The following is a 25,804-nucleotide window of genomic DNA, read 5'->3' as shown; positions in this document are numbered from 1 at the left end:
ATTGAGGAACTCGCGTATTTTTTTTCTCCTGCATTTACAGTGACGCTCTCTTAATAGCCGAAGCTGCCTTGTGCACACTATAAAATAATATCATGTCACATTGATGCGCCTCTAAGCTGTCCCCAATTCGAAAGCAACGCGTAAAAAAAATGGCATTTGAAGCTGGTTAACCACTTGTTCGAATATCCGTTGTTATACCTGTGATGCAGGTGTTACTCAGACTACTTCCTGTTTCTGCTGCTTGCCTGTCTCCCCTACTGAAAGCATGCGCCTTTTAAACTGTTGGAAGATCCTACTGTCATATATTACTTGAAGCATATGCTTAGGCTTTGCACGCAGCAGCACTGTTACGCAGTAGCCAATTGCTTTCCTCTCTCCGATGTTGAATTGACTGTCAAATTTGTTTGTGTGGGAGTTTGGTCTCAGATGTTGCCCCCTGTGGGCGTGAGTGCAGCTCAGGTTTCTGGATGTTTATTAAGGTGTAATATATTGCTAATATGGATGAAAACAAATTAACTGGAGTAAAATATTGCAAATGCTTTCATATCATGTTCCTACTTGAAGAAGGAAGACAGTTTGGTTGGGTATTATTATTATTTAATGAGTTTGCAATCTGCTTCCATGCCTGAGGACACAAAAAAGAAAAAAAAAAGAAGAAGAGGAGCGGTTTTTTTTTTCAAGTTTGTACGCGCTGTATCTCATCATCACAGCAGATCTAAAGGGCTAGTCTCTTGACAGTGATAAAACCTTCTCAAAGAGTGGCTCATGTTTCATTATGTATCTCACTGAATGTTGTTTTAATGAAGGGCTTAATCCCAATCTTGGAAAGCAGCCAACGACTTTCTAGAAGAGTGAAGTCAAAGGTGGACAAACTGCAAACAAACCCTAATAAATGCATCACCGATGAAGGTCAACAGTGTATCACCTTTTGCAGCATTTACTGTCAAAGTGGTGATTGTGGTCGCTCTGGGCAGATCCCAGAGGAAGTGTGTTTAATCCACTCCTCTGTGCTCCTCCTGCTGCTGCATGTAACTGCAAAGTTACTGAACTTTTCTGGTTATGCAACAAATAAAACAAGTAGTAGGTGCTGTCACAATCCATTGCTAGAACAAATCATTGGGGGGGGTGTGTCTGTGAGGTAGGGAGGGGTTGCCCTGAATCTGGCTCCGTCAGCTGTCTCACATCTCTATGTGCAAGATCACTTCCTTATTAAGCTGCCTCTTGGCTCCGTGTCACTTTCCTTCAGTTGCCCTGAAGCCTAAAAGGACCAGAAGTTTCCTCCTTTGACTTTAAGAGTGGCACATGTTTTCGCAGCATTCTTGAAAGTGTATTTTTCACATGTGTAAACGACATACCCCGTTGCTCGAGCGGGATTTGATTTGAGCTTAAATGTCACCGCCTTATGTGACTCAGAGGAGCACAGCAGGCCGTGGAAAGGCAGGAGAACCACTACAGAGAACAATCACTGGCCTCTCCTACAAACACCACCATGTAATTGTATTCAGTGTTTTTGTTACCCGCCTGTTAGTCAGGTAGACACAGACAATATCATCTTTTAGTACACAGCCCATCTCTGACTCACAGACCTTGTTTGTAATTTGTCACACTAAAGAACGTATTGACTGCTGTAAATCAGTCAGATGGACAAGAAACCTGAGCTTTATTCAACAGGGGGTTTTGTCAAAGCTGTAAATAAGCCCTCGGCTGCTTTACGCCCTGTAACACGTCTCATTTTAAGTCCGAAAGCGCCTTACGTGTCCCTGTTTGTGACACTGACAGATTTGTTATATTGGTTTAGAAATGTTGTGCATTTATCACCTCCTTTGTGCACCCTGACAAAACCAAAACCGGTGTACTCAAATTTTCAGTGACCTTATATTGTCCCGTGGAAGTTGTTAAGTATGTCACAACAACTTCATACATCATAACAATCGATTTCAGCATGTTTGAGTAAATGTGGTATCTCCAGCCTTTAATCTGTTTTAGAAAGCACAGCTTGTCATTGATAAAGGAGGTCCGCCTCCTTTGACTGTGCAAAAAAATCACATTTCTTGCCAGACCTTTAGATCAGGAGCTAATGTAAATGTTTAATAGACATTGTGATTGAGTAGCGTATTGCGCTAAAGCCGGTGAAAAATGGTAAAAGTTCTGTGCAAGTGACTTCAAAAATCACAGGCAGACGATGATTTATAGGCTGATTATTTTCTCGATGCCAGCTTCCTATTATTTTGCCACATACTGTAGCTCAGTAAATACCTGAGCACAGGCAATTTACATCTAGACTATTTACTCACAGACAAGTTCTTGGTTTTCAGGGCTTGCTGATGTAATTTTGTCAGGAAATGTGCTAAACAAAGTTGTAGTTAGGGCACTTTAAGATTTTGTGCAAGAGACAGGACGTGTTTGTGTCTCCAGTTTTGTAAGGTGTTATGGTTGGATTAGGGTGATTTATTTTAGGATGTATGGCTAACATTAAATGTTAGCCATACTATTTCATTGCTTCATATCTCACATCTAAGAATATTTGAAGGCCATTATAAAATCCTCATGACTTGCGGTATGGAGGTACGCAGAAGAGTCTGATCTAATCGCTCTGGTGCATAACTTGTTAGATCTTGTCTGGAAAAAATGCAAAAAGGTATTGTTCTTGGGCATGTTTGAGCTTTTCACCAAGTCAGGATGTAGTAATAACCAGTACTTGATCAGTTTTGTTGGTTTGATATTTTATATCTGTATCAATGTAATTGATTGATTGATCAATCAACTGGTGATTATAGTAAAAAGTTACATTTGTATCTTCTTGTTTTCTATTTTGTCCAATTAAAACCAAGGACTATTACATAAGAATAAATAGGCAGCGAGTAGTTTTACTAGAGTTAATAACATTGTTGTACTTACTCTTATTGTTTGAGTTCTTCTTAAATATTGAATCTTTAATTGACCTGTTGACTTGGTAAAAGTCAGGATAGCTCAATGAGTCATATTGTCTTAAATATCTGGTAAATATGCTTTCATGTTGTTACAAATGCATCAACACGCACCACTAGGTACAAATGAAGTGATCAGTTGATGAGATGGCTGACATAAAAAAAAATTAATCAACAACTGCTTTAATTAGTGTTCAAATTAATATACTGGTAAAAAAAAATCCAGCTTTCACGTGTGAGAATTCTTTGTTTCCCCGTCATATTTGAAAGTACTACATAAAACAAATCTGAGGATAGTAAACAATAAAAAGGTGGATTTTCAGTCTGTTTAGATAAGATGATCAATAAATCTTCAAAAATAAAGAAATAAAAAAGACTGATAGTTCCAACCTTTCAGGCTGCTCTAAGTCAGGAGTAAGCCTCCAATCACAGATGCCATTTTTCTGCCAAAAAAGAGAAGCATCATTTTCAGCCAGTAAAGATGTAAGAGTAAGATATTAGTCTGGAAGAGAAATGGTGTGTTATTATTCTGTGGTCCATAGCTTGAGGACCTAATTAAAGCCTTGAGACGCAGCGCTGGGCCACAGCGTTAACCCAGCTGCCACCCATCAACAGCTGTGAAACCACCTCCTCAGATTTCTATGAAAAGAACAAATCACACATCCTTGCTTTTGTCCCTACACAGTCAGTCGTGCTACTGTGTGTTTGTCCCAGTTACTAGTGCTTTGATGCATGTCAGCAAACTGTTCTCAGAGATACATCCATCCCTGCAGCTGACGATATATAGCCCTGTTAGCCCTCTGATTGAATCCCCTTGTGTGCCTGGGCTCCCCTGTTTACCGACAGAACGGCTAACCAGGAAAATCAAAGTTCTCTTTGCTTTCCCTTGTGCAGGAAGCTGGAGCGAAGCTGAATGCCAAGCAGCACTGAGCGGCACAGCTGCTTGGCCATGTGCAGAGAAAACAGAGATAAATGACATGCTTTATAGAGGCCGATAGCTCATGGTTGGTTTGTGACATTTGTTCTAATTGTGGTTTTAATTAGCTTTTCTAATTGTAAATCTGTCTTTGAACTAGCTTGTTGAATTAGCTGCGAGCAAATGATTCGGATTTGTTTAGAGGGGCTGATCAATAGTAAGTCGATATGGGAAGATTTTAGGAGTCGTTAAAGGTGGAGACATAAAGCAGCGCTGTACCAGAAGTCTAAGCCAGTTCTGTTTTATTAAAAAAACACACATTTTTTGGCGGGTTTTTATAAACAAGAACTGATTCAAACACCTGGTGTATCTGTGATCTCTGTCTCTCCCTGTTTTTTAATCATACACTAAAATCTACCTGTTGCACAGCCAACCAATGTACCTGAACTGAATGCCACAGCCTCTTTAGTCAACCTACACTTTATGAAGCATATTAGTGTGCATACTTGTGGATTCTATTCAATAATGAAAAATAAAAACCAGCTTTAAGATTCTTATCTTCGCCCCTCAAGTTTAAAATACCTAATTGTTCAGATGACAGAGCCACACAACAATAGGTTGTTTGTCATTTCCTGTTTTCGTTGAGCACACGCAGAGATTTTAAAATGCAGTTTGTGTATCAACTTTAAAATCAGATGGGGGTTTTTCTGCATGTAAAGTTTAACCGTTTGAAGGCATCTAAAGTCAATTTCTCCAATTTCAAATGCAGTTTTTGTGATTTTATAGCATCCACCTACTGTTTCAGCTGAATCTGCTCACAGTCTTCTGGTCCCTGTGCATAAGCACAGCCAGACACACTTTACAAAAACAAACGCTAAATTTCAAAGTTTCTCCTGCAACATCTTTTTTTTTTTTTTGGCTAAATATAGGAATCATAAATGTAGTCCCGGTGCTTTATTGTTACTGTGGGATGTTTTTATAGAGGCCTCTCATCAATCTACACACAAGTTGCACTACAACCAAAAGAGGAAGGGGTTTGACGAGGAGGCGAGGATGAAGGAAATAAGCTTCAGTTAAAGTGACAAGTAATTTCCTGGTTGCTCGCTTTACGCTTGAAGACAAAAAACGAGCGAGTCAGACGCTGCTGGTGGTCAGGAGTGATGTGCAGCTGAGCCGCTGACTTTTGTCTACGCCGACGGTTCATCTGAGACTGGGTTCGCAAGAACCCGGCACCCTGCTCAGCCGCATACAATGAGAGATGGACAGGCACATAAGTCAATGCCAGTTGGTAATGTACATTTCACATTAATGCAGGAAAGGCATAGTTGCACAAAGGGTTCAGGTTATTAGATTGCTGCTACTCTTATTCAGGCAACTTAAAAATGCAGATCTAACAGAACATGAAAGCATACATGTTGGAGAACTGTGCTGAACTGTAAGATTTTAATCGCCGTGCTGCTTTCCCACACGAGCTGCAGCAAACGCTGCTCACTCGAGCCATTTCCCTGCTGGTTCAGGGGGAAGTACCTGATGAATTGTTATACCATGTGCTGTTTTTTATGTTATTTGTGTACAGTGAGTCAGGCGGTCTGAGACAGCTCATGTCTTCCTTCTAAATCGGAGAAGATTCACACTACGCTTACTTGCTTGCTCAGTTATCAGAACGCACAGGTTGTTTTGGCACATGAACATCAGAGAACATTTCTGCACATTTCTCAGTTTTTTGAGTTTTTTCAGATTGAGTTTTGAAACTTTACATTCTCAAAAGTAGGGCTACTTGTCTATCGATAATAATGAGCCAGCTTTATATCGAAATCAAAGCATTGCTCATAAAAGAAAAACAGTTTAAAGTTGACCTGTTTCGCCTGTGACCTGTGTCATTTGTTTGTAACGAGATCAAGAGACTGTTGTGTGGAGGGAAGACTGACAGGATATGTTGCAGTGCAGAGACTGATGGTAGCTGTGATAGCAACTGTTGTATATAAACATCCTTGTACAAATGAAGTTGTCTTACATGACATTATAGAGGGGCAGTAATAAGAACATCTTGTCCGAGACGAGGATGTGCTCACGGTGAACACAGGGCCACTGTTGACGTTATGGGTGGAATTATGATTTGAATGAAAGGAACATGTTGTTTTTGTTTCTTTCAACCTCCCCCGTGATGAAAAAGGAAAGAAATAGCTCATGTGTTCCTCTCTGTGAGAATTGCATCTCTTTGCAACATCCTGTTACAAAAACAGGTCATAGCATTTTCTGTAGCCACCGTGTGTCAGAGTTTAGCGCTAAACCTTTCTGTTTGATACTACTTGGTCCAACTGACCACAAAGAGCTTGCTTTTATAGGTGGGCATTTTTCATGCCCTTCATTGTTTACTAACACTGTACGCCTAGAGGCGTGAAGGCCGATTTGTTATAGCCTCACCTGTTTCTTCTTCCCTTCCACAGAAGGATGTGGGCTATCTGCAGCAGTGGCTGGAGGCATTTGTGGCATCCTTTGAGAGGCTCATTGATGTGCAGTCGCTGGAGCCTCGGAGGTGAGCGGCTATTTATTTTACACAAACTACAAAGCCACAAATTTCCACCGGTTTATATTCCGCACTGTGGACATTGGATGTGACATGTTTATGCTTCACGGCCTCTGCTGCAATCCCTCTTTGCTCTTACTTCCCTTCTCTTCTCTCATGTCCTCCTCTCTCATCTCCCAGGCTGGAGGAGTGCAGCTCAGAGGTGCCCCTGCTCCCCCGGGAGGTCCTGGTGTTCCTTAGCACGCAGCTATGGCACAGTGCGCTACACCTCACCGGCGCTGCAGAGCAAAACAGCAGCACTCCACACCCACTGCTCCTCATCAAGTTCTTCATCATTGTTTGCAGGTGAGGGCACAGCCTGCTGTGCAAATGTGTTGTAATGAGAACTGTAAACATGTTGCGCAGTTAATAGGTTGTGCTAATCGTAGCGTTCTGTAAAACAACTTGCAGACGTTCTCACGACGATAGGCAGGAGATGACTAATTAGGACAGGCTACATCTCGGGTTCCAAATCATACGCCCGAATTTGCGTCGCATGTCTCATGATGTCACCTTAGTTCACGCAGTGGGTGGAATTAAATCTTAACCACTATCAGTTCTCTTTATTCAACAGTCTGTACCAAAAAAAACAGGGTGTGAGGGGAACTGGGTAATTTCTATTTTTCACAGATATAGTAACGTTTGAAGGTGTTTTTTTTTAATTAAATCTGATTTGACTGGTGATTCTACTGTAGATTTTTTTATTATGCTCCACAGTGACTAACCGAAAAAAGTGCCCTCACCCCTTTCAATCTGTGAGACCTTTCCTAGCACCTTTCCTAACCTAATTCTATGATTTCTCTTTACTTCTAGGAATATGGAGAACATTGATCCAGAGAAGACCCCTAGTTTTGTTTTCGAGACTATCAAACTTTTGAATTTCTGTTTAAACCAGGTAAGGCCCTCATAAGCAAGATTTCAGCGACACAGTTTGGCTCCCCATACATGGACAAATTTGCTGAAATAGGATATGGAAGTAGAGATCCAGTAGGCTTACACAGAACTGGGTAGTAAAATATATATGCTTACCCTAAGGAAAGAGAACTAGGCTATGGTTAAAAGAGAAGTGGGTGGGTGTGCAGTTGACCTTGTTTTCATTGTTAAGGAATTTGAAAGATGTTCAAACAGGGGTTTCTACTCTGATTATGAACTACAGATGATGCAGATGTGAATAAATGTGTACCAACTTTCATTCGATCAGTTAAAGAAGGGACAAGGGGAGAAATCGTCTCTGGAGTCGGTCGTGCAGTACGGACTTGTGCTGTGCGAGAGCCTGTTTGACCCTTATCAGACGTGGAGGAGACGCCTAGCAGGGTGAGTGTGTGTTACTTCAACACTGGACATTGCCTGCGTGAATGTGTGGGAGGTGGAATTTGGGCGCACAAAGACTAGAAGAATACTCTTATTTGCATTCAACGTCTTGCACAATCTTTTGTCACAGTAACACCTCATCTTGTTGCATCTAAGCCTTCAAGTCAAACAAACCTCATTAGTACCAGCGGTTTGAGTGGCAGCCGCACACTAACTAGGCGTGATGTGAATGGGAGCGTGGTGACTCGAGTCTTTGTGTGTTACAGGGAGGAGGTGAGCTTGCTGGAGAGGAACAAGTATAAGTTCTCCCCGCTGGCCTTGCCAGAAGAGCTGCCTGCCCTCTTCCATGGTGAGACACTCCCTTTCAGCTGTTCTGCAACTCTGATCTTTGTCAGGCTTCACATACCACAAGAATCAAACAGTTCCAAGTGAATCACTGTCTGGGAATAAAAAAGAAAAAATATATGTGTATGTAGAAATGGTTCAGTTCTCAGCATGTTTACTTCGGGTAAAAAGAACTCAGTTATTCTGCGTCTAATTATCAGGTCTCAATCAGCTGTCCAAGCGTTAGTAATTATAGAGTCACGTTTGCTCTAATCTGTTAGCCATGTGGGAAATCTCAGGCTGGACAAGTTTCAGTATGTCCACATTTTAGGAGGATTATCATAATACCAAGCTGTAATTGGCAATGTTAAGGGGCTACTTGTGTAATACCGAGCCTATAAGAAAGGCTTAGGCTTTTCTCTTTTGCATAACTGTAAAACAAAGAAGGCACTCCAAGGGACGTTTTCTGAGGCGTTGTGGTATGAAGTTTTCCCTTTCATTTATTTATTTTTTGCTGTTGGTCAGTTACTATAGCCCCGTGTGCTATTTATAGTGACTGGAGCCTGGAATCGGTCCCAGTATGCATTAGGGAAAGAAACAAACTAGAGAGGCTGAAAAGAAAATGTTTTTGCTTTAATTTAATTATATTTTGAGAGCACTGCGTTTGTTTTCTGTCTTGTGGTTCCAGTATTAGCTTGTCTTACATAATATTGTTTTGGCTTCCTGACACAGAAAGTCTGCAGGAGAGCGAGAAGATCCCAGAGTTCCTCACGCTCAGATTGGCTCATCTCCAAGGCGCTGTCATCAGTGGAGGAAAGGTCTGCTACTCTGTCCTGTCTATCAATAATCACTCAGCAGTCTGAGGAAAAACAGTAGACAGTCAAACTAAAATACAAGTGAGTCAGAGTCACGCTCCGCCTTGTTTTTTGCAGAAGAATGGTCTTCTTTCCATCACTCCTTACTCTGTGGATGACCTCTTCTCGGTCCTGCGAGCATGGTGCTGCCGGACCTCCCCTGAACCCAAGGACACCAGACTCCTGCGGCTGAGCTTGCAGTGCCTGACAGCGATGATCCATCTCCTGCACACCAGCAGCCCTGTGGAGCGGCAGGTGGAGATCAGGACCATCCTGGAGAACTACTTCCAGCTCCTCAACTGGAACCGTCCACTTAGCAGCGATCAGGAAGACAGGCAGTCCTGGGAAGACAGCCTGATCTCGCTCCAGAGCCAAATGCTAAGTAAGAGCACATTCACTAAGTCTCAACTCTGCCTGGGTGCAGATTGTTCCCTTTTTGTTGATCTCTCTCAGTCGGTATGAAGGGCAAGAATCAATTGTCCCAGTGTGTGATAAATAAGATGAGTCAACCCTATTGTTGTCACTTTTAGCTGCTATTCCTGAGATCCTGCAGTGCTCTGACAGACCAGTCCTTCAAGCTATCTTCCTGAACAACAACTGCTTTGAACACATCCTCAGACTCATTCAGAACAGCAAGGTCAGAGCAAGTCCTTTAAAAACATTTTGTGTCTGCTCTTTCATCTCTGTGCTCTTCTGAACCAGCCTCCCTACCAGTCTGTCACCTTTTTATTTGTCTCACGTCTATTTCCTCTGTTGTTCTCATAAATGTCACATCTGCCGCCTAATCTCTTTCTTCTTTGGTTACCTTGAAAAAAAAAAATCACAAATGTTCATGCTTCCATGTTACTTGTCCGTCACTTGGCTTTGATAAAGAAGTACCCCTGCATCTGTTGAGAGAGACCAGGATCACACCTGTCTCTTCTGCCTCTCTCGGATGAGTTTTTTTTTTTTTCTTTTTTGGTCTAATTGTCTGTCTTTTTGTGCTCTCTGTGTGTGCGTGTCTGCCTGCGTGTGTTTGTATGTCCTGTAGCTCTTTCAGAGCAACAGGCGTAGGCCGGAGCGTGAGGTTGTGTGTGACCTCACCACGCGTTTACTCACTGAGGTCGAAGTGGACCAGGTACTTTCCCCCACTCTGTGTTGCTATTGGACTGTCAGCAGGAAACTCAGTGCTCTCTCCACTCGTTAGCTGCTCTGAGCTATTTAAACAGGAAGCTTAGGGCAGGAAGTCTGGCTTACACTCATTTGTAAATACAGCAGGTAGCACTGGCTGTACATGATAGTTGCCGTCTCGAGTTTTCTTTTTATCTGCCATCACACAAGTGTCCTGTCACAGCTCATCTTAGTTATTTCAGGCATTATGTTGATTTCTATCACAGATGTAAATAGGCTGAATTCCCTGTTGACAGCAATGAGCACTGAGCAATAAGAGCATGCTGTGTTTTTCATAGTGCATGAAATGGTTGCTTTTGGGTGCACGTCTTTCCTTCTTTTCCTCATGCGTTAACTGCTCTGACGTGTGACTGGTGGTGCTTGTATAAAAGATCTGGCTCCTATCCTGGAGTTTGATGTTGCTTAATTTCTCGCAGTAGTTGAGGATTGCCTCAGCTCTTTCTTTTTTTTCGGGTTTTTTTGGTTGGCTTTGGGTTTTGCATGCTGAGACCTATCAGTAATTAACAACGGGGCGATTGTTTGGTGACTTGTTCAACTGTGTGCTTACTTTTAGTACTTACGGTGTAAAAACTTTTTTAAAGAGGGCTGTTTAATAAAATTCCTCTTACAATTTGTAGATATTTGGTGCAAAATTCATGTGTTGAAGCTTTTGTGTAGGGTTTACTTTTAGTTTGTTTTGGGAAATTTTGGCGCCAGCTCATGATGATGCACATTTCTAATCAACTGTGCCTCCTTTTTTTCATACAGGTCTGGGAGAAAGGGTCAGACAGTATTACAGTTCATGCTTTGGGAGTCCTCACAGCTATAATGAGTAACTCACCCAATGCTAAGGTAAAGCCCTCCTTGATGTCCTCTAGACAAAAACCTGCATGTTCTCCTCAACGCTACAAATGTTACAATTCCTGGTTGCTGACCAGGAAAGTTCCTTCCGTTAATGTGGGGAAAGCTCATTGTATTTCCTTCCAATATATGGAAGTGTGCCAGCTAGCTATCCCCTGCAGAACAGCGTTCTCCAGCCTATTTCTGTCTCACTTCCCCTCAGGAGGTTTTCAAGGAGAGGATTGGCTACTCCCAGCTATTTGACGTGCTGAAGAGTCAAGGTCAACCCACCAAAAGGCTTCTGCAAGAGCTGATGAACATGGTGAAATATGAATTTTCTCATTTTCCTTAATGAGTACAGAGACAGTAGAAGTCAAACTGCCCCAGTTTAAATGGTGTTATAGTCATTAGCCTAACCTGTCTATATCTTATCCTTTATTTCTTATTCTCTGTCTTCTATCCAGGCGGTGGAGGGCGCGCACGCCCATGCTCATCACCTTGGCATTAGTAACGACCAGCCTCTGCTCCTGCTCCTGCAGTGGCTGCCTGACCTTTCAGGTCAGAGGGACCTGCAGCTGTTGGTTGCTCAGTGGCTGGCTACCGTTTGCGGTGGCTCCTTGTCTTGTCGCACGGTGGCTGTGGAAGCAGGCATGGTGGGGGCTCTGCTGCAGGTGCTCTCCCATCCCCAGTGTCTGGACAGGCAGTGTGCAGACTCCCTGCTGGGCCTCTTGCAGGACTTGGGCTCTCTATGTTTCAAACCAGAGGAGCTGAAGAGTCTCTTGAGACTCCTCAGGGTTGGCCAGGACAACGGCGCACTGGCAGGGAGGGTCCACCCCTACTGCACTCGCGTTATACGTGTGCTTTCAGCCATGGCAGCCAGAGAAGGAAAGGACAGTGCCTTGCAATATTTTGATCTTACACCCCCGATGGCAGGGATCATGGTGCCCTCAATCCAGCGATGGCCAGGCAGTGGGTTTGCTTTTCACGCTTGGCTCTGCCTTAACATGGAGTTCCCCTCTTCTCACTCAGACTTCTCCAACAACCGTAAACCTGCTGCCAGCTCTGGCATGGGTACTCAGCATGACATGGGAAAGGGACCACGCAGGAAACAGCTCTACAGGTAAAAGGACACATTTGTGAGCAATAAAGTAACAACACGATATAATTACATTTATTGCTGTGGACTAAAGTGCTTGACTGAGATGCTTTTTTTCTGTAAAGTTTCTTCACAGCGAGTGGAACTGGACTGGAGGCCTTCTTCACCATGGAGGGCGTGCTGGTGGTGGCTGTTTGCACTAAGAAAGACTACATGGCTGTTGCTCTGCAAGACTATCCACTAGCTGACTCGTGCTGGGTGAGTGTGGACACCTTGGAGTATATCTGATGTAATAAATTGAGTTTTTCTCTTGAGAATAAAGTTGCTGTGAATTTTGAACTAATGTTCATAATGTTCACCTTTGTAGTATTCAAACTTTTAGCATGGCATTTTTTTTTTCCATCAACACGTGTGTTTGCTGTGCTATATTCACAGCATTCAGTGGCTATAGTTCACATCCCAGGCCGCCGTCCTTTTGGTCAGAATTTGGTCACTATCTACATCGACGGGGAGCTGCGTAAAACCGCACAGCTTCGCTTTCCATCTTTCAGTGAGGTAACTGAAACTAGCATCGCATGTATTCTATTATTAGAGAGGAGTTCCTCCTTATCATTCTAATTCCTTCTCTTTGTACCCCACCCAAACCTGATCCTGAAGCCTTTTACATCCTGCTGCATCGGCTCTGCAGGCCATCGGACCACTACCACCACCACCTCTCCTAACCTGCCCACATCATTTTCCTCCACTCCGTCACCTGAGTTTGCCTTCCCCTCCCATGCCCCCTCCCTCATCCGTTCCCAATCCTTCCCAGCTTCCTTTGCGGGTGGCCGCTGGGGGTCCATAGGAGACTCTCCAGTACACACAATCCCAGCAGGACTGCAGGACACGGAGTGGGGGACACCCACATCCCTGGATGGGCTCCTAGGCACTGCCTTCATCTGCCACGAAGCTCTGCAGCAAACCCAAACAAGAGCTCTACATGCTGCAGGTGCAAAATGTTCTTAATCACTTTGAGTATTAGTGTAAGTTAGGATTCACCTCTGCCAGAATTCAGCATACAATCAAATATTCAGGAAACCAGCAGTAAAGAAAAATCACAGTCTCTCAGACGTGTTGCTGAAAGATTAGTCCTGCGCACACTGAAAACAAGAGTAGCTTTTTTACATGTGCACCGAGCGATGTTTGCATATTTCATGACCTACATTGCTTTCTACACTTCATCACAGGCCCCAATCACGTGTCCTTATTCAAAGTGGAAGGAGAGCTGTCTGAACTCAATAGCAAACTGCTGCTGTACTACACTCCACAGGTACCTCACTGAAACTTTCATATTGCACTACAGTGCTGTCATTGGGTGAATTATAAACAGTACAGATTATTCCTGTTTATGCATGTGTGTGTGTATGTTTTCTTCAGGCCTTTAAAAATCAGATATGTCTGGACCTGGCACCCAGTCACCATTATGATGGCAGGCTTACAGGACACAGGGTGGTGAACTGGGACATCAAGGTTAGATATGAAGCATTTTCAAATGTATTGTATTCATTTTGAAACTGTATCTCACATTTATGGCAAGTAAGAAGTGTTATAACTACCCATGTTATATGCCTGCGAACTCTTACCTATACTGTACTAATAATGCACTGAGCACTGCACAATGCTATTTTTGTCATGGTTTAATTTTCTTTTTCTTTTTTTATGATTGTGATTTATTTTGTTTTGTCCCTGCAGGATGTTATAAACGTGGTCGGTGGTATGGGGGTTTTGCTGCCCCTGCTTGAGCAGGTGTGTGAGGCTGAACAAGTTTACAATGGAGGTCAGGAGATCTCAGACTTGCTGGGGCCAGAACTCACTTCCCCCAGAGGCCCTGCTGCAATGCTGCTGCCGCTGAACAAATCTGCAGGTCAGTTAATCTTGAGTTAATTTAATTTTTTACTGCTCTGTGTATTATATGCGGCTATAGCATACAATCAAATAGCTCGCTCGCCAAAATGAATCTCACAAATCTCTAGTAGCATATAGATAGTCTTCGATTTGTTTGCCCAGGTTTTGAGATATCTGCTTTTCGTCTTCCATTGCTGTTCTCAAGAAAGTCCCAGAGCCACAGGGCTATTGTAATGATCACACTGACTAGAGAGTGGCACTGTGTAATAGGATCCCAGCATGCAACAATTCAGTTTATAAAATGTCTTCCCTCCTGGCGTTATTATTTATTTGAAAGTAGAAGCATTCAGGAAACACAGCAACTCATCCACGAAGTTTTAGACCATGTAAAGTTACAGACAGGTGCGTAAATGTTGCCAATTCTCTGTAAACTCAATAAATGCAGACTTCTAAATCTCCTCTGGTATTAACATCAGCATAAAAACTGTGTGCCGGCAGCTTTGTGGCATGGGTTTCCATGGCCAAGCAGCTCCTGTAGGTGGCCCAGTACTTACATACACTCCATATAGTATACTTTTACTGGAGCTACTTTCTGTGCCTTGAAAAGCCAGAGTATGATCCTGCAACTATGTAAAATACTTTAAATGTAGCTTTTAACTAATGTGAGAATGAAATAACATTTAGATTCACTGTACTGAGGTAGCATCTGTAATCTTTTTAAAACTTTAGTAAATTAAACCAAGCTGTCAGCATGTCTGCATACACTGCATGTATACTGGTCAGAAAGCATTGCATGTTTATAGTTTTCAAAGCTAGTATCACAAATATTCATTATTTCCTGTTGAATTTAGTTTAGATGTAATCTATAAGTGACATCCTGACTAGTAGTAAATTAGAGCTTAGATGTAGTGCACGATGCAATGACAAGCAGGAAGTTGCAGACAAACAATAAGCATTGTGCAATCAACCCTAATAGGTTAAATGTCAGAATCTATGTGGGCATAATGATGAGAAGTCAGTAGGTCAGTTCACCTAAGACTGGAAAAAATGTAACAAAATGAAACATATAATCTGACATATGTCGGATGACTCATCATGAGATTAGAAAATGTCAATAAAGTGCCTGGTAATGCGAAATGATGACTGCCGGTAACACCGGAAAAAATGATTTGCCCTATTTTTCTTCTCACAGAGGGCAGACTAGAGAGAAACAGCATCGCCGCGTTCCTGCTGATGGTGAAAAACTTGATTCGCCAACACCCCGTTAATCAAGAGAGCCTCTTGCACTGCCACGGCCCAAGCATCATAGGAGCCATGCTCAGCAAAGTAAGCTCCCCTCACATGCTATCCATTCCATCGAGTGGGAACTAAATGAGAGAAGAACTGATTATCATCTGAAAGCGAATATCTGACCTTTTCCATTGTATTGATGCAGCGTAATCGCCGTGTAATAAACGGGTCTAGTGTTGTCGAAAGAGCAGCGGTTCTCTCAGAATGACAGTATCAAATGATTATGTGGGGTGAATGTATGGAGTTTGCTAGACTGCACAGTCACTCTTTGAATGAGAGTGGTGATAGCAGCTGTACGACCTGAGAAAGTGCTGAATTGCAGTAAGGTTGTTTTTTTTTTTAGTGATATCTAAGGACAGAGTAGTGTTTACTTTTTCTCACAGTGACATGGGAAACATTAGCCTCATGTCTCAGAGTCTCCTGCTTTAAATATTTTCAACAGTCTTCTTGTGTTTAACTTTACACAGGTGAACTTTTGCACAGACTAAGAGTGTATAAGCTATAGTTTATTTAGTTTGTTCTACTAAAGTATGTATGGATGCACAAGTACATACAGGATGTGGCATATTTTATAAAGTGTAGTAGTATATGGGTAAAAAGCTCTATTCTGGTGCATTATATGTTGCAGATGTTGCACAAGTACTGTGGCACACATACTTTTGAGGAAATGTCTGAATAAAAACACGATGAGCGTGAATGTCAGACTGATCAATGTTACATGTTTGAAAAGGGCTAAACAAAAACACTCACTGTCTTGCATCAAACAAAACACGGATTAATGTGGCGTATTTCCGAGTTACAACAGTGCTGATTCAGCAGCCACAGTAGTGTTTTTTCTTCTTCGGGTCAGTGATAATTTCCTGTATGTTTAAGCTCTGAACTTGAGTATTCTCAGATGTAATTCTTCAATGCACCTAGCTAGGTCTTGCATTCTGTGCCATCTTGGCCATATACACTAATCAGCCACTTCATTAGGCACACCTTCCTATTACTGGTTGGAGTTCCTTTTGCCTTAATTCTTTGTGGCATAGATTCAACAAGCTGCTGGAATTCCTCAGATATTTTGGTCTTTGTTGACATGATAGTATCACACAGTTGCTGCAGATTTGTTGTTTGCGCATCCATGATGTGACAATCCTGTTCCACCGCATCCCAGAGGTGAGATCTGGTGACTGTGGAGGCCATATGAGTACAATGACCTCGTTGTCATGCCCAAGAAAGCAGATTTGAGATTTTGTTATATGGCATGTTATCCTGCTGGAAGCAACCATCAAAAGATGGGTACACTGTGGTCATGAAAGGATTGACATGGTCAGCAACATTACAGGTAGGCTGTTGTCCAGTTTTAGTAAGCCTGTGCAAATCGTAGGTTTCCATTTCTTAGTCAAGTATCATTCAAAGTTTCTTAAATCAAGTAAGACATCTTGACCATTCATACTTGCATAAATGCATTAAGTTGCTGCCATGTGATTGGCTGGTTGAAATGCTTGCATTAACAATCGGGGGTAATTAATAAAGTGGCCAGTGATTGCATGTTTAAATGTGTTCAATCCTGTAAGGAAACTACTTCTTATTAGTGTGGCAGTGGCTCACAAATAGAAGTGTTATATACAGTAAACAAACACTACTTCTTCTTCTTCTTCTTCTTTTTTAGTGTTATTTAAACGGGGCTTCATTCCCAAAAATCCAGATAAATGAAAGCAAACTGAACTTTAATACAAACTGCTATCTGCTTGTTTCTTCTGCAGGTTCCAGGCAGTATGATGGACATGAATGTTTTAATAGCATGTCAGCTGCTGCTGGAGCAGGTTTTCAATGAGGGCAACAGTCTGCTCTTACAGCATCTCTACCAGCACCTGCTCTTTAATTTCCGCATCTGGACCAAAAGCCACTTTGCTGTTTGTCTGGGTAAGCCACAAGCAGCCCCTTGTTGTGGAGTAATGCACCTGTGAACCTTTTAATGTCTGCCGAAGCTTTTTGTGTCCCTTTTTATACATGTGCACATGGTGGGAGGAGAAGGAGACGGGTCAAAGCACAACAGAGTGGGGGCTGAATACATTAATGTCTCAAGTTCAGGCTGTGGGACGGGTCAAAAGGGAATCGGTGACTGATGCACCACTTCAACGCCCCGTGTTATAAATTGCTGCTCCTCTTCACCACAGTCTTGCATATTAGTTTGACATTTCTAAATGTCAGCCTGAAAGAAGATGACAAAAGTATTCTTTGTCTCCCAAAGCACACATACAATACCTGCAGTCTGTGATAAACAAAAGCAAGCAGCGGATGAGGAGGAAGTACGGCGTTCAGTACATACTGGATACCGTTCGAACATACTACAGGTAAACCTTCTGTTACGATGATGAACGGTCACATTAGGTAAATGATTAGTGTATTCAAAAATACTCATCACTCTTATCGGGTTATTGTAAATATCCGTGTTTTGTTCACTCCCCTTTGATACCAAAACGTTGTTCCTCAGATGGGATTTCATTGAATTCATTGAAATATCTTTGGTCACAGTGTGGAGAAAGACGGCAGCTCTCTGTCTGATGAGAAGCAGACGATTCAAACCTCTCTCTTCGCCTTGCTGAAAGATTTTCTTAAGTCTCCTACACAAGAGGAGCTTCACTGCGTCCTTGCCTACGTTCTGACTGTAGGAGAGGAGCAGCAGGTAATAACTCGCATGTTTTACAGCTGTTTTTATTTCAGGAGTTTAAAATTGCTATCATTTGACCTTTTCCGTGTAATATTTTACTCCTAATCTCTTTTTCTTTATATGTTGTTTTGGTATATCTGCACTTTTCGAAATGCTCTTTGTGCAACTTCAAACTTTACCCTCCCTACTCCACATTTCTTGGCTCTTCATCAACCTCCTCCTTCACATCTTTCCCGTGTCTCTCTCACTCAGGTGGTGAAGGCCTTGGATGTGCTGTATGAGCTCTTGAGGAGCAGCCCTCCTCGCGAGCAGGTGCAGACAGTGCTGCTGGAGTGGGGCGTGGAGCAGCTGTACAGTTTGCTGCTCAATCCAAGCTTTGGGGATGAGGCCAGAGAGAGGGTCTTCAGGGTGAGATCCAGTCACCGGACCTCTGCTTAACATATTGCAATTTATTAAACAGCAGATATGTGCATCGTACTGTAAACTGTGAAAATGGGATCCTCACAGTTTCCCTGTGGTTACCTTCTAGGTTTTGTACAAGATCCTCAAGAGCGAGCGTGTGTCGGAGCGCAACAAGCATCGCATTAAACTAAGGGATTTTGGCTATCGTGGACTTGTTTGCTGTCTTGATAACATTCCCGTAACCATGACCACTGTCCGGTGTCTGTACGAGCAGGTCCTCGCTACAGGTAATACAAACACAAGAGTTTTCCTTTTATGATGGAAATGGATGACAAAAAACATTTATCTGATGTTTAGATAAGAAAGCTGCGCTTTAGCCCAAAATCAAGTGCAGTGGTCAGTCCTGTTTTTTGTAATGCTTTGAGAAAATAATATAATAATAGTTATAAAACGTTCTAATAATGACAAAATAGTGAATTAAATTGAATGTTTCACTAAAGGTTCATAAATGTATGTAAGATTAAAAAAGCAGCAGGCAGAAGTCCAAAAAAGAAACTCTCTCCCAACTCGCCTAGCTTGCTTTTTCATGCCTCCCAGACCTTCTCAGATACAATATGCTGAAAAATGATTGCAGGTTTCTGTTTGAAAGTGACGCTGAAAACATATTGCCTACCCCAGCCTTGAATCGACTAACCAAACAAACTGAATAAACAGCAATAACTTCCTTCCATTAAAACAAGCTTGAAATGATGAAACCAATGAATTAACTGCTGCTCCACAGATGCCAGTCCTAGTTTTAGAGACCTCCTGGCTGTGGCCTGTCTGTCCCATCGAGCTGAACTTACTGTCCGACTGGACGTGTGTCGCAAGGTCAGTCTGCCTAAGAAGTCGTGCTCTTATAAAACTGGCTTTTTCCCTCCTATCCCACCAAAAGATTTATTCTCAGTAATGAAAAGCTCTTGTTCTGTTTTACCCCAGCTCTTTCATCTGATCTACTCCAATGAGGATCACGTGAAACAGCTTGCGAAGCAGCCTGGCTGGCAGGATGTTCTCACCAAACTCTATGTGAAAGAGTCCTATGAGGCCCACGCCGCCACCATTGCCGACTCGAGCAACCACACTCCAGCAGAACCAAACTACCGGCCGCCTCTGCGCAGAGAGCAATCCCTGGTCATAGAGGACGCACGCACAGACATTTTCATGAACTACCGCACCTCGCAGGAAATCGAGGATGAGGACGAGGAGGATGAAGGTGGACAGCGGGACATCTCTGAGGGTTTCTCGGATTTATCACAGTCGCCTCCCAGTGGAGGCGGAGGCCCGCTGAAAAACTTCACAGGCTCCCTGCATTTCAAGTCGTTTGACTCGGTGGATCAGGGGAGCCACTCATCCTCTACCTCCAATCCCGTTGACATCGCCTCGTCTCACCATGAAGAAGAGGGAAGGGACTACCATCCGCTCTCCCCCTTCGGTACATCACCTTTTGATTTGGATTTGCCAGGTGTGGGAGAGACTGGCACACACACACCTGCTGGTAGTCTGACCAACACACCATCCCCTCTAGAGCACTACAAACCATTCCCACCGCTCAGACCAAGGAAGAGCTCCAGTTTGTCCAATGTGCTGGATGACACCAGCTATGGGACCGATCCTCCTACTGGAGACACAATCTCCAACACGTCCAACCCACAGGTATGCCTGCTCCCTTAATGCGGGTTTCACTGCACTTAGCATGTAAATCCAGGCTTTGAAATCTCGTTCCTTGTCTATGATATCTGATGAGATTTTGTTGAGCTCCATTTACCAGCTATTGTTCACACTGCAGCAGACCCCTGAGGAGGAGCTGTGCAACCTGCTAACCAACATCGTGTTCTCCGTCCTGTGGAGCGGCAGCGGAGCGGAGGGCGCGGAAGATGTGGTGTGGAGAGAGCGAGGACAGGTATTTTCTGTTCTCACCAAACTGGGCTCCTCCTGCCAGCTGGTCCGCCCTCCCGATGACATCAAACGCAGGTTAGTTACGCGGACTTGGAGAAGAAACGCACCAGGAGTGAGCCTGTCTCGCAGCTGAAAAAACAAACGAAACCACTCCTTCATCTGTATCACCTTATTGTAAATATCTAGAAGCACCGTCTTGTTATGCAGTGAATTATTCAAAGTCTGTTTGCTGCTTTGTGCATCAGCTTGTTGGAGATGATGCTGGAGTCATCACTGTCAGACCTGAGGGACGCCCAGGGAGCGTTCCTGCCTTTCTGTCCCAGTCTCGTTCGGCTCCTCAGGCTGCTGCAGGACTTCCTGTTTGCAGAGGGTACAAACAACCACGCGCTGTGGAGTGAAAAGGTATATTAGCTGATTCATGTAACAGCAACTCATTCAAGTGTTGCATTATTGAAAGCCTGTATTTAACTCTCATAAGTGAAAAACACCAAAGACAAAAGAAAGTCCCTGACAAATTTGATTTAATATTTTATGGTTATATAAGCAAAATGAATCAATACACCAAGAAAAAATATGCTCTTAATAAAACCTGCCAATTTGTAGCCCAAATAATGTCACATTTTCTCCTCTTTATCAGTCCAAATTCTTCAGTTTTAAACACAAAGCACAAGTGCTCAATTTAAGTATAATCAGCTTACTGAATATCCTCATGATTGTGTCTTATTTTATCTCTTTATTATGTGAGTTGAATTTCAAAATAAAATTCAAGCTAGTACAGATCAGTAACGTTAGCTTAGCTTAGCACAGGGTTTTTAGAAAAAGGTGGCCTGGCAGTTTCTGTGACTGCTCCAAGACCAAGAAACGGTCATAAAATTTGTAAATGTGCTCCACCTTCATGATCCTTTTTACAAAGTACTTATAATGTGTATATAATGTGTTTCTCACTACAAGGTGCTCATCTCCCATCAGAATCAAACAGGGATACACAGTGGCTTACCCCAAAACACCTTGGTTTGTAGACAGAGCAAGCAAGGAACGGCTGTGATTGGTAGAAAGCCTGCTGTGACACCATGCTGAGTCATGACTGACCCTTTGTTGTTTTAAAGGAAGATTTTATTATTTTGCGATGCAGCTACGTTAGCCATTGATTTTCTCATTTAACGCTCAGCGAGAAAATAAATCAGTGTTTCCAAAAAAGATTCTCAGACTTTCCCTGAAAACTAGAAAAGTACTATATAAGAACCAGTCCATGTACTAAATGTGGAACTTGCTCTACTGAAGGGTGGAGAGGCGTGGTTGGGTGAGAAGTTTGCATTTGAATAACCTTTAAAGTCAGGCTGTACTGAATGGCTTTGGATTTTTATAGACGCTGCAAGGTGTGGAAACAGGTCTAGGCTTTGTCTTGAGTTCTTTGTTGACAGATGTTGTTGTTCTGTTGCAGATCTTTGAAGGGGTGGTGAACCTGCTGGACAAGTTAAACGCCTGGCATAGCACCCCTGGAAGTCCAGGAAACACTGAACTGAAGGAAATGGCCCAGATCGGCCTGCGTATCATCACCGGATATATCCAACAGCAGCACCCCACGGTCAGCTGCAACCACGATATTATGCACCAACCATATATGTCAAATACTTTTCACCAAGCATGTCTTTCACAACGCAAACACCTGCAACATTGAATTTTGCAGAACTGTAAAGGTTTACAGTCCCTATCATGATAAGTAAACCCAGATAAAGATAGTTTTTAAATACCAGGCCTTCTATGGCTTTCTGTTCAAAGATATTGCAGTCATACTTTTTAGGGAGTGTTCTGTATGAAAGGGCAGCTTCTCTCTGAGTTATCACGGCTGTTGTGGCTGTTCTCGCTGTAGGATAGAGAGAGCAGTGTTAAATGAACTGACCATAAGGCTTTCCATTACATGCTGCTGGTTTCATTCATCTCCTAAGTAGTGCAATTCCCCCTTTTGTCACTTTAAAGATATATTAACTTAATTGCACTTTGACACATATCACAATTTTTGGTCTACTAAGGAAAGTAAAATGAATCAGGTGTTTGGAGGTAGTCATGGATATTTGCTATGTACACAAGTGTGATTTTGAGGGACTTTTTAACCAGTTTCTTTTTAACTTCTCAATCAAATACTGATATAACACATAAAAAATGTGCCTATAATAATAAATTAGTGTTATTTTTTTCTTTCTGAGATCTATGTGTCTGTTTCCCCTTATCAGGTGAGTGAGATGGCCTATCTCAAGCTCCACAGCCTTCTTCAGACTGTGCTCTGCCTGAGCTGGGAAGAGGTGTGCTTCTTGCTGGGGCGGATTGGTTCCCCCTTGTGGCCTGGTGGTGCAATGGACAACACCAACTACGGACAGCCAGAGACCTTTTCCCACCTTGTGCCCATCGTGCGTACGCTACTTGACCAGCACGCCGACCCCGTCAACCTCCAGAAGCTCCTGCCCAACCTGCCCATCACCAACGGCAGCACCACCTTCGCCCAGGACCTGAAGGCCTATTGTCAAACACTGGAGTGGCAAGGCTTTTACCAGCAGCAGGTCAGTGTCCGCTGAAATGGGGCATTTAAAAATAGATGCCATTTATCTTTTGTTTAGGGAGTCTCGAGAACTTGTTCTCCTCACTAAGCACGTTTAATAAAGCGTGCACTCTGATACGGCTGCCTCTGTTCTCTGTCAGGTTTGTGTACTTTAGGAATATTTGCGGTTTTATTTTCAGGCTTTACCAGTTACCTCCCGGTGGGCAACTGAGAAATCTAATGCAAAGTTTAAAAAAAAAAAGAAAAGCTATCACAAGTTTAGAAAAATGAAAAGGCAATCTTAAACTCCCTAATGTTGCCTGGTATTTTAGGCAGAGCTTAGTTTATGCTTGTACTTGCACCTTAAATAGTTCATGAACTGATGCCAAACAGACACACTCCACACTGAGCTCAGCATTGATTTATCATTGCGCTGCGTGACAGTGTGTGTTTATAAATCTGCTTCGTTTAGATTACTTATGTATACGGATCCCGCAGTACATTAACCAGTATGGCATAACTTTGGCTAACGTGAAACTTCCAGGGCGCTTTTTTCATGCAGAAAGCGATCACATACCGTCTGTCTTAGTGTGTTTTCAGTTTATTTTTAGAACAGTTTGTTGTAAATGTGCTTACAGTTTTAGCATTTAGCGTTAAAGCAGTAAGAATCTTAATACGCAGTGCTTAACGGTTAACGACAGAAGGTTTATGCCACAGCTGCCCTAAATAAAACAATATTGGTCCTGACCAAAATGATGTTCTTGTCATGGTTAATGTGCAAGCTCTCTAATTGAAATGATATTTGATATTTTTTATTATTATTATTAACCTTTATTTAACCAGGAAAAGTCCCATTGAGATTAAAAACCTCTTTTTCAAGGGAGTCCTGGCCAAGAGGCGACAACACGTTGAAATTACTGAAAATATTTAGTTTGAATGACTGAGTGTTACCTTGAATAATTTTTGACTTCTCAAAGATGACCAGTGTGCTGGCTGTGTGACCAAAATCAGTTTGCTTATTTGCTTTTATTAACCACTTCAAAAACAGTGTCCGAGCTGGGAGACAATACCAGAGTATCATTAATTCCTGCATAAACTCTGACACTGTCTCTCTGTGTTTTAAACGTGCTGCGGTCCAGAGTGTTTTTGTCCTATCTTGCACTTATATAGCATATTGGAATCCTTTCCGTCTGGCTTCAAAGCCTTTCCTAGTACAGAGACGGCTTTTGTTCTGTTTAAGCTGCGTTTAAATGTGCTTTATAAACACATTATACTTACTTCAATTGCGCCTCTAGGTTCAGCCCACCATGGAGCAGTACGAGCTGGACACGTTTGGGAGGAGCCATGACATCATGTCCAATTTCTGGAACTCGTGCTTCGATGACCTGATGAGTACAGCCTTTAAACAGGAGAAAGAAAGATCTGACAGCAAATCCAAATTTCAGGTTAAGACCTTACGACCTTCGCACTGCAAACTGCCGAAATACAGTTTCGCATCGTTTACTTCATGCATGTGCCTGTAAAAACAGGAGGCAATAGTGGATCCCTGCTTGAAGCGAGCCCGGACTGAGAACAACAGGTACCTCATTTGGCAGAAGCAGAGCTCCAGCCAGCAGGGGGTGGTGTGGCTGCACTGGAAGTCTCTCCGCAGGCTTTTGACCTGTGAGAGAGCAGCATGGGCCAACAGGTACGACAGCTCCTCTCAGCTCTGATCAAGATATCATGTTTAGCTGTGGATTTTTAAGACTAAGTTGTTACTGTGCTCACTACCCAAAATGTTCTGATGTGTACTTTGTGTCTTTGATCCCAGAGTTCAGCCGGAAGTAAAATGGAAATTGTCCAATGCAGAGACATATTCAAAGATGCGCCTCAAACTTGTGCCCAACTATAACTACGATCCACACAGCGAGGCCAGCGCCCTGCGGGATAACATGGGTATGCCACAGACTGTAAGCACGTGAGTGTTTTTTCTCAAAGTACAAAGCTGCACTCACCACGTTGCCATATTTCTGTGATTATCAGGAGCTGAAAGCCCCCGTGGCTCCGAACCCCTCCCACTGGCTGTTGCTAAGGAAGCAAAAGTAAGCGACATGGAGGACGATCAGTTAGGAGAAGAGGACCTTCTCTTTTGGGATAAGACGTGAGTTCTGCAGAGCTACTGCCACCTTCTGCTGCAGGTTTCAGTATTAAAAAATGTAAGGTACGGACATCCACTGAAGCTGTACTTTTTTTCAATGCTCGCAGGGCGGAGGGAGAAGACGAGAGCCAGAAAGAAAAGCTGGTTCTGTCTGAAGACTGTGAGCTCATCACCATCGTGGCAGTTGTTCCCGGTCGTCTGGAGGTTACCACACATCACTTGTACTTCTATGACTGCAGCAGTGAGAAAGAGGAGACAGAGGAGGGTGAGAAATCTTTGACACTGTGGAAAAAAAACCAAAACACGTGTCCAAGCTGAGGTCACTAATAAATGTGTCCCCCCAGGAATTGGGTTTGATTTCAAGCGACCTCTGTCACAGCTCAGAGAGGTTCATTTGAGGCGCTACAACCTGCGAAGGTCTGCACTGGAGCTTTTCTTCATCGACCAGGCTCACTACTTCATCAACTTCAAAAAGAAGGTGACGCCTGATTTAAATTGAACTGCTCAGGAAGCTGCAGCCATAATTGAAACTAAAGAGCTTCTGCTGTTTAGTTTCAGTGAAGTCTGTGCTTTTGAAGTTATGAAACTGCGGCTTCTGTGCTCTCTAAGATTCTCAATCTCTCACCCTTCAGGTACGAAACAAAGTCTATTCTAGGATACTCGGTCTGCGGCCTCCAAACCTCTTTTACTTTGGCTCCCGCTCTCCCCAAGAGCTGCTGAAGGCATCTGGGCTCACACAGGTCTTAATTCATATCATTTCTTCAGACATTCTTCAGACAAAGATCATCAATCATGTACATGTTTGTGACCAGTCCAGTATTGATGTTAACAGAAATGGGTGTGCAGAGAGATCTCCAATTTTGAGTATTTGATGCAACTGAACACCATTGCTGGACGCACTTACAACGACCTGTCGCAGTACCCTGTGGTAAGTGTGCCGCACTTGTATCTGCTACCACTGCTATCACCAAAGAGTTTGCACTT

General features: G+C 43.0%; 1 protein-coding gene across 2 annotated transcripts in view; it reads left to right on the top strand.

The window, feature by feature from the left end:
- The window catches only part of nbeal2 (neurobeachin-like 2), a 32,374-nt gene that overhangs the window by 681 nt on the left and 5,889 nt on the right, over positions 1-25,804 (top strand). The window contains exons 2-39 of one of the 2 annotated variants that reach the window (XM_085366597.1): positions 6,291-6,379; positions 6,551-6,715; positions 7,223-7,304; positions 7,611-7,723; positions 7,987-8,069; positions 8,777-8,862; positions 8,977-9,280; positions 9,429-9,535; positions 9,929-10,015; positions 10,816-10,899; positions 11,111-11,209; positions 11,352-12,007; positions 12,109-12,241; positions 12,419-12,538; positions 12,641-12,971; positions 13,210-13,292; positions 13,400-13,492; positions 13,715-13,886; positions 15,060-15,193; positions 16,906-17,065; positions 17,394-17,496; positions 17,678-17,828; positions 18,066-18,221; positions 18,343-18,502; positions 18,997-19,085; positions 19,194-19,907; positions 20,044-20,225; positions 20,396-20,552; positions 21,592-21,735; positions 22,382-22,705; positions 23,979-24,128; positions 24,213-24,370; positions 24,494-24,618; positions 24,706-24,823; positions 24,928-25,085; positions 25,165-25,298; positions 25,453-25,560; positions 25,653-25,748. In XM_085366597.1, coding sequence (XP_085222723.1) covers positions 6,291-6,379; positions 6,551-6,715; positions 7,223-7,304; positions 7,611-7,723; positions 7,987-8,069; positions 8,777-8,862; positions 8,977-9,280; positions 9,429-9,535; positions 9,929-10,015; positions 10,816-10,899; positions 11,111-11,209; positions 11,352-12,007; positions 12,109-12,241; positions 12,419-12,538; positions 12,641-12,971; positions 13,210-13,292; positions 13,400-13,492; positions 13,715-13,886; positions 15,060-15,193; positions 16,906-17,065; positions 17,394-17,496; positions 17,678-17,828; positions 18,066-18,221; positions 18,343-18,502; positions 18,997-19,085; positions 19,194-19,907; positions 20,044-20,225; positions 20,396-20,552; positions 21,592-21,735; positions 22,382-22,705; positions 23,979-24,128; positions 24,213-24,370; positions 24,494-24,618; positions 24,706-24,823; positions 24,928-25,085; positions 25,165-25,298; positions 25,453-25,560; positions 25,653-25,748 — 6,408 coding nt within the window. Of the gene's footprint in view, positions 1-6,290; positions 6,380-6,550; positions 6,716-7,222; positions 7,305-7,610; positions 7,724-7,986; positions 8,070-8,776; positions 8,863-8,976; positions 9,281-9,428; positions 9,536-9,928; positions 10,016-10,815; positions 10,900-11,110; positions 11,210-11,351; positions 12,008-12,108; positions 12,242-12,418; positions 12,539-12,640; positions 12,972-13,209; positions 13,293-13,399; positions 13,493-13,714; positions 13,887-15,059; positions 15,194-16,905; positions 17,066-17,393; positions 17,497-17,677; positions 17,829-18,065; positions 18,222-18,342; positions 18,503-18,996; positions 19,086-19,193; positions 19,908-20,040; positions 20,226-20,395; positions 20,553-21,591; positions 21,736-22,381; positions 22,706-23,978; positions 24,129-24,212; positions 24,371-24,493; positions 24,619-24,705; positions 24,824-24,927; positions 25,086-25,164; positions 25,299-25,452; positions 25,561-25,652; positions 25,749-25,804 lie in introns of both variants that reach the window. The other variant, XM_085366596.1, reaches the window with a different exon arrangement.

This window comes from Diplotaxodon limnothrissa, linkage group LG11 (genome assembly GCF_057381915.1).
Source record: "Diplotaxodon limnothrissa isolate DT_005_m linkage group LG11, D_limnothrissa_male_GT1.1, whole genome shotgun sequence".
NCBI classification, from domain to species: domain Eukaryota; kingdom Metazoa; phylum Chordata; class Actinopteri; order Cichliformes; family Cichlidae; genus Diplotaxodon; species Diplotaxodon limnothrissa.
Note: the sequence above shows the minus strand (reverse complement) of the source record. Positions and strands in the feature narration are given on the sequence as shown.